This window comes from Coffea arabica, chromosome 7c, assembly GCF_036785885.1.
Source record: "Coffea arabica cultivar ET-39 chromosome 7c, Coffea Arabica ET-39 HiFi, whole genome shotgun sequence".
NCBI lineage: Eukaryota > Viridiplantae > Streptophyta > Magnoliopsida > Gentianales > Rubiaceae > Coffea > Coffea arabica.
The window spans coordinates 9,471,880-9,480,102 of record NC_092322.1 but is presented as its reverse complement, the minus strand read 5'-3'; the positions used below and the strand labels follow the sequence as shown (position 1 = coordinate 9,480,102).

General features: G+C 33.4%; 1 protein-coding gene across 1 annotated transcript; it reads left to right on the top strand.

The window, feature by feature from the left end:
• The first annotated feature begins 558 nt into the window (after positions 1-558).
• On the top strand, positions 559-1,170 carry LOC113699499 (ethylene-response factor C3-like). Its single transcript, XM_027219868.2, has one exon. The coding sequence runs from the start codon at positions 559-561 to the stop codon at positions 1,168-1,170; it is 612 nt and encodes a 203-aa protein (XP_027075669.2).
• The last annotated feature ends 7,053 nt before the right edge of the window (positions 1,171-8,223 follow it).

Sequence of the window (8,223 nt, the reverse complement as noted above, 5' to 3'; positions counted from 1 at the left end):
AGCAAAAACTGTAAAATGAAATAGGAGTAAACCTTTTTTCAATTTTGCAGGTGAGTGAAAAAATTTCTCCCTGCAGTCATGTAAAGCAACTTATCCATCCATGACTAACTTCAAATAAAGTAGAAAAACTGTAATGTTGGATGAGTAAAAGGGAAAGATGGAAGTTTGAAATTCTCGGTCAGGTTCTTGGAATTCAATCAACAATAACATAAAAAGGAAACAGAGAGAGAATAAAGATCCTTTATTTTTGTCTTTCTACTTGGTCGTCGGACTAAATTGACATCAAGAAGATGAAAACAATCGACGTCAATCCCTCTTTTTAGTTTTCTTTGTAGTTTTATTTATTTTTTTTCCCGTAGCTCTAATTCATGTCCATGGTTCAACAGTTGTCATATTCTATTGACAGTAACAACTACAGTACTTTAATCCACTATGTATATAAACATGCTAGCACTCCCCTTGCCTCTCCAATTCATAATTGTCTGAGAAACCAAAGTTTCTTATACTTAAATATTTCTCACTATTGTAGTACTGACCAGAGAAATTAAGATTCAGAAAATGAATTCTTCATGGATGGACCATTTTTCTGGGTACCATCTGTTCTCATCCCACAAGCAGATCATGGATCAAGCTGATGATCAGAACCTAGATTTCTACATTTCTGGTGATGAGGAGAATGTCCAATACTTATGGGATACGAATACCAGTTCATCTAGCGAGGTTGACGGCACTGAAATCATATTTAGCCTTCAAACACAGCCTGAGAAACTTGAAGAGAAGCATTATATAGGTGTGCGCAAGCGGCCATGGGGGAAATATGCAGCTGAAATAAGGGATTCTACAAGAAATGGATTAAGGGTTTGGCTTGGAACTTTTGATTCTGCAGAGGAGGCCGCTTTGGCTTATGATCAAGCTGCACTAGCAATGCGCGGTCCAGCAACAGCCCTCAACTTCCCGATCGACAGAGTCCAAGAAGCATTGCAGGAAATGGTGTGGATGTATGAAGACGGATCATCTCCAGTCGCAGCCCTGAAAGAAGCGCACAGGATGAAGAATAAGTCCAAACGTAGAGGAAAAGCAAAAGAGGATAAGCAAAACGATGTGTTGGTTCTTGAGGACTTGGGATCTGATCTGTTAGATGAGCTTTTATCTGAAACTTGTTATCCTTGAAGTAAGCCAACTTGTTGTAATTACGCTGTTATGTGTCAATTCATCATTGTACCTACTTATATATCCCCATCTCATTGTTTTCTAGTCTCCCCTTTGATTTTCTTAAATCCCTGATTTTCCTTTCTATTCTTTCTTGCCCCCAACATCACCAACGGTTGGAACCCTAACCGTCTAAGCCATGATTCAGATATGTCTTATTCGCTTCAGCTCTAATAGAGCAGTAATTATGAAGTACATAATATATAATCTCCCCACTTAGCCGCCAGTGGCACTACCTCCTCTTTTGCTTTTGTAGATAATGTATCAAATTGCTTTTGTTCCAAAGCAAAACATATCAATTTCTTTTCAGTTCTTGCACCTAAAAGAAGTGCATTATACCTTCAATGTGTGTTTTGCAACCTCAACCGTGGAAAAGATTTAACTTGGAGGCTGTATATTAGTAATAGCTTCATTACCATATAATCCTAATTTAGTTTTTTATTATCACAGTATCAAATTGTATGTTACTGTATATTGAAAATTAAGTTTCTCTTTTGACATCATGCTTGATCAATATCTCAGTATTACATGCCCATGTTCTACCAATCTATATAATCTGTTTCAATTTAGCAAAACGTCGCATTTGGTGCTTTGTTCTTTACATCAATATTTTTCTTCTGCTAGTGTTTATAATTTTGATAAGTTTCAACTAAAAAGTTTGAATAAGAAAACATGACAGCAGGCATCTATACCGTGGAATTGTTTCCTCCATTTAAACAATACATATGCTGGACTTAGAGCCATACACCTTAGAGAAGGTATCGTTGGTTTCCTTGAGTTCTTCTGGACTTGGAACCATACACTGTTTTCTAAACTAGCTAGCTCAATAGCATCTAAGTTCTGTCAGTCATCAAGTCAAGATCTTCATGTCGGACTTTTTACAAGCGTTCACAAGGATTTAGCAGGAAGAGAAAACAATTAAGGGGATCAAATATATAGTATATTATTGAAACAAGGCATGCTTTTGCTTTCTGCAAATGATCTTTAAGGGTCATAAATAGGTTGCTGTCTCCCGAAAAGCTATTTCCTCATATTGCTTCTTCCAAGAAATGAGTTATATAACGTGCATTATGATTGTTTCTGGACCTTGGCACCCTTGATGAACTAGATTTGAGAGTCTGCAGGAGCTGGGATCCTACACAATCAAAATTAAAAGCATTCAAAGGTGAATAGAGACAATTCTGATAGAACCAAGGAACTAAACTGTATGAGCACTTGATAGTGGTATCTAATGATTTAAAGGCCTACTCTCCAAATTACTGGTCACATATATACGTCGAGTTGGAACTTTGAAGCACTTTTGTTTACTGTTTTGGGTGTCTCCTCCTGTTTGAAGTCCTGAAGTTTGAAACATCAAAGTAGTTAGCTTGTGTCAGATCATGTTCCCAAGTGATACCAGAAAACTGATTCCAACATTCCATGTTACCTTGGATCATCTTCTTTGAACTCATTCTAACACTAGTTTCCTAGGGTAAGATCTCCTCTTTAGCATCCATAGTTATCATATCACTGTTCTGAAACTTCTTGTCTGTCTGATTTGATATACCTTTTGTACTGTAAGATCATCTTAACCATTCCCATCTCTCAATTCATTACCTTACTATGCATTTCTCTTGATAATCACTCTGATGTTGTCTTTTACTTTGTAATGTTCCTAAATTTCAATCTTAACAATCTCATTTCTTCAACATTTGTTGGTGGTTTTACTCCATCTCTTTGTCGAAAGTGTGATGTATCACAGAGCTATTATTGCCATCTCTTCTGTTTTTTCACTTATCATGTGTTTTTGATGCGATTATCTCCATACTTTTAACTCAACAAAAAAGACATTAAAGTTAAATAGAATTTTGATTGGTTTTCCGATTGATTAGGAAAACCATTTAACTATCAATTAGGAAATAGGAACTTTGTGGGGCAGCGAAGTTACTTTAACTACTCAACAGTAACAGACATTTGCTTTGGGAAGAGAAAAATCTTTCTTGTTGAACTTGTCATCATTTTTCTTGATCATCAGCAGCAACAACATGCCTTCATCATATTCATCTGATCTTTTCAATCCAATTAATACACTTTTCCAAACCTTTTGTTAAGAATGTGATATTAATTAAGATACCTTATCCTTCTCTAAATCTGAATATTATTCGAAAATAACTCTTTGTTACGGCTACAGTTGCATATTACAAGACAAAGCTTGTTGCTATCTATTAACAACTATCAGTCATGAGCAAAGTGAAATTTTGGGGATATATAAAATACGACTCTTTCGCATACTTTGGAGACCTGATAAAAGAAAAACCATTATGCCGTCACAAAATCAATGACGGCTATATAACAAAATGAGCACTATGAGTCAGGGTCAAACCCTATCATTTTAAGCTAGGAAATTAAAGGCACTTGAATCCATTTTCATAAGCCTCGATGTGACTTTGAATTGGGATCATTATGCCATGAAAAGACCCTTTGATGGTTCTATTACAAAACCAGTACTTTTAATTTGGATCCCACTCTTTTTCTCTTAAGCTAGTGAACTCGAGATAACTTGTATGCATTTTGATTAGCTTTGCTGCTATTGTATGTCCCCAACTATCTTTAATTTTTAAACAATGGATGTCTCCAAAGATAGGCAAAGATTAAAAACAAAAGAGAACGTGAAGCAAAATACTAATTACAGGTTGTTCTATGGTTGCAAAGTTTGAAACTGCCTATAGGTGGATTATGTTCCCATAATGAAAGAATAAGTTGCACCTGATATGGCTTCTACTGGCTACTACTTGAAGCTTTAGCATCTTCTTTTCTGAATCATCATCATCATCATCATCATTATTATTATTAGTATTTTTGGATCTATTTGAGTTGGGAGGAGATGATATAGAATTGTCCATTTGTGCAATAATTGTTGGAGCTCAAGTCGATCGCTACCAGTCTTCACAACAATTGACTTTCAAATCATGAATTTCAGCTAAAATTTAACTGGTAAGAGCTGAAGATAAATGAAATTATTGGGTAAGCTCCCTTGAATGTGCTAGGTGAGGTTTAATAAATGTATAACTTAAATGGCTCAGCAATATAATTCATTTAGCTAGCTTCTCAAGTTTCATCATGATCTTAGGATATTACATTCCAATAACTTCCTTCAGATTTGAGCCCACCAAAAAAGGAAAAAAGAAAAAATGAAGTTGTTAAAAAATGTTGTCAGGTTGGACTTGCTAAAAATTTAGTCTGGTTATATTTTTCTCACATTTGATCTTTATGTCCTAGATACTTTGATAGAGAATACATGTTTAATTAGTTTCTTGATAATGTACGTGCTCACATTAACTTTTGAGAAAAGGATTCTTTACCAGTAAACTAAGTGTTTTATCATAAAATTTATGGGTGATATCGATTCTGAATATGTATACAGAAGTTGTAGTCATAAGATTTAATTACATCAAATTCGAAAAGCAGTTGCTAGATGGAGGAAGATTCCGAGAACAAATGGGAGCTTAGTTAGGATAGGGACTTTTCTTTATGCATCTTTAATTTGATGTAAATATATAGTTAGTTATTTTTCAAAGGCCTTTGTTATGTATTTGTAGGTGTTTTGCTACTTATAACTAACGGATGCTATTCAATAGAATTAATACTTTTACCAGTAAAAAAGAAAAAACATTGACATATTAGCAAAAGTTTCAGTAAACAAGTAAAACCAATAACATATAATGGAGGTTACATTTGCATGATCTGTATAAACAAAAACTTACCACAACAGATAGATTGAGAAGCTGAAGAGTAATGGTTGATGAAGCTTGTCTCCTCTATTCAATGGCTGTTTAAGTCTATCCACCATTTATTCTTCTTGCGTTGCTATTCTGCTGGGACGTGGCGAAAACTTTAGAGCCTTTATCTTCACTGAAAGTTACTCTGTTGAATACGTAAAGAAGATTGTAGTTGCTGCTACACTGTGCTGCTGTGTTTTGCTGAATAAAAGGGTCTGTATACTGTAGGATGTGGTGTTGATGATGGGAGAGGAGTTGTGCAGAAGAGGGAAATTTAGGGCGCAGCTCTTGGGAGGGGTTTGAGCAGAAAATATTTTCCTTAAAAAAAAAAAAGAAAACGCTTCCACAAATTCATAGCAGACTTTATAGTTGCTGAAAACCATGGATAAATGCAAGGGTTGATAACGCTTTGCCCCCTTGAAAGTGGGGGGGGGGGGGGGGGGGGGGTTAATAACACTTTGTCCCCTCGACGAAAATAATGGGCACTTTACCCGCTTGAGATATTTTGTTTGGTATTTGTAGTAAGCATTCCGTTTGAAAATGCGAAAAAAAAAGAAAAGAACTGCTTAAATAAGTTGACAATTTTGACCAAAAAAAAATAAGTTAACAAGTTTACCCTTTTTGTTGATAAAATAACAAAAATTTATAGAGTTAATTTTATGTACAACGCATACATAATTATGGTTAGATGCATGATACATAAATAAAATTTGGATTAAAATATTCAATCCAAATAATGGTGTATATACTGTTAGTCTATAGAAAATTAATCCAAATTTATAAAGGACATTTATTAAGAAAAATAGTCTGGTTAAACATGTTGACAATTTTACTCTTATGCTATTGATAAATAACATACCCTTATGTTGTCGATCAATGATAGTAATTTATAAAGGACATTTATTGAGAAATATAAATAATATGTAGCACTAGAGATTTTCTTCAAAAATAACACACATTTTAGGGTGTTCAAATTTTGGGAAAAAAAATAAGTATATCCAATCTAAATCGGATATTGGTCAAACGAAAATCGATAAAATCAATTAATATCTAAACTTTAAAGTTTGAAAAAATAGTTTTGAAATAGATATTCAAATTTGATAACTAAATTTCTAATTAAATTTTGGTGACAATAGATATTAAAATTCAATTACCAACCAAATTTGCAAGAATTTTATATGTTAATATATTATATATAAAAAAAATCCTATATTAAGCAACGTACAACTAAAATAATAGGAATAAACTAAAAGATAGTCCACATTTTTTATTTTAGATATTCTCTTATTTGTACCTATCGTATAGAAATGTCGTGTGTTTTTTAGCCTTCTTTGTAGGCAGACTCATTATATATATATATATATATATATATATATATATATATATATATATATATATATTTATTTATTTATTGCTATCTACTAATATATATCATGGAGTAATCTATTATATAAACGGTGTTATAACTTATGCTTTCATAGAATCAATTTGACTAAAGACAAAATTTACAAGATAAGGATAGAATTGTCAGTTAAGCATTCTAATTTTTTGGCTTTTTCAAATGGAATACTTAATACAAACATTAAATGAAATGCTTTCAAATGGGTAAAATGCCAATTATTTTTATTGAGGGGGACAAGGTGTTTTTACCCCCACTTTCAGGGGGGCAAAGTGTTATTAGCCCTAAGTGGAAAAGCAAGTATTGAACTGGTAGTATAGAAAGAAGAACCCTATTTTTTATTTTATTTTTTTAATCTTGTCTAAGCAACCCAAGCTCAAGTTCTTTACAAGATTAGTAGTTTGGAATTTGGATATTAAAATTGGTTTCTACGCTGATGTCTCAAGGGTATTTGAAAGTCTAACTCTAAGCTACTTTGTTGTAACTTCAATTTCAAGGGGACACAGGGTTGTATAAGAGTGCTAGTGAACAAAATGCTCAGCTTGCACTATAGCAAACAATATTTGACTGCCTCACAGATGTCTAATCTTAATTTCTCTAGCTTCATCCACTAGGACTTCAAATGATGATAAAATACTGTCCCATCGGATAAACTACTCAGCATAAGAGCAGTTGTGATGATCATTTTAGTAGTAGTTAGTCGTTTCTGTAGGGTACCATCTAGGCGTTTAGACATCAATTCATGCTAGCTTGAATTTTTACTTTTACAGGAGTGTTGAGGCAATGTAGGACTCATCGAAACCAGAAAACATTTGCTAGAAACTTAAGTGCCAACAGTATATCACTGTTTTAAACAAATTGTATAGTAACAGTACTTGATCAATGGAGACACTTAACTGGTTAAGGGTTTCTTATGAAATTCACTGCTGAATCTACTGGTCCGGTAAAGGGCACAGAGTGGACCATCCGCCGACGAAAGCAGACAAAGAAAAAGCATTATGGGGTTGTGAAAATATCACCTTCTGGGGGTTCACGTCCTGCATGCTTCTGGATTTTAATATTATCTTCATTCCAAAATAACATATTGTTTGGGCCCATGAATTCATTTGCTTTTCTTTACTTTTTTTTTTTTTTTTTGCCAGCCAGTCTCTTTCAATTAAGTTGTAAATAAATACCCAAACAAGTCTCTTTCTTTTTCTTGAAATGCATGCATTTTAATCCAACAAAAAAATGGGGCGCATTCATGAACCGTCAATAATAAAATAACATTTCAAGAGTCACAATCAATAAAAAGAAAAAGATTGAAAGTGATTGGAATGCAACTATGCATATTTGTTAACTGAATGGTTAAATATTCCGAAAAAAAAGATCATGAGAACATGATACTAAGGCATAATTGAAAGATCAGAAACAGCTATATATCCACTTGTTGAGGATGAAATCTTTGCGACCTTAAGTATACTAGAAGGGGTGTTGTATTGAAATTTTATTAAGAAATACACTCCATATTTTTTTTTCTTTTTTAAAAAGATGGATAACCTAGAAAGGAAGTCTAAACCTTTGAAGGCTGCTTTAAATTGGTTGAAGGGTTTTGATGTTTGACCCTTTCTCCTATCTATATGCGACATTACACCATTTTGTGTGTTCGTTTCATCCAAAAAAAAATCCATAAATTTCTGTCTTATGCTTTTTCATGGATGAGATAGATATCATATAGGGTTCAATTATTTGGTATGTTCGTTTCAGTCAAAAGGACCGTAATTTCCCCCTTTTTTCATGGATGAGATAGATATCATAATTGCTTTTTTTTTTTTTTTGTTTTATCACTCTCAAACTCATCACCTTCTTTTTCCGTTG

Bases quoted from the DNA above. Each gene is read 5' to 3' on its own strand.
- LOC113699499 (XM_027219868.2), top strand. From the start codon at position 559: ATGAATTCTTCATGGATGGACCATTTTTCTGGGTACCATCTGTTCTCA.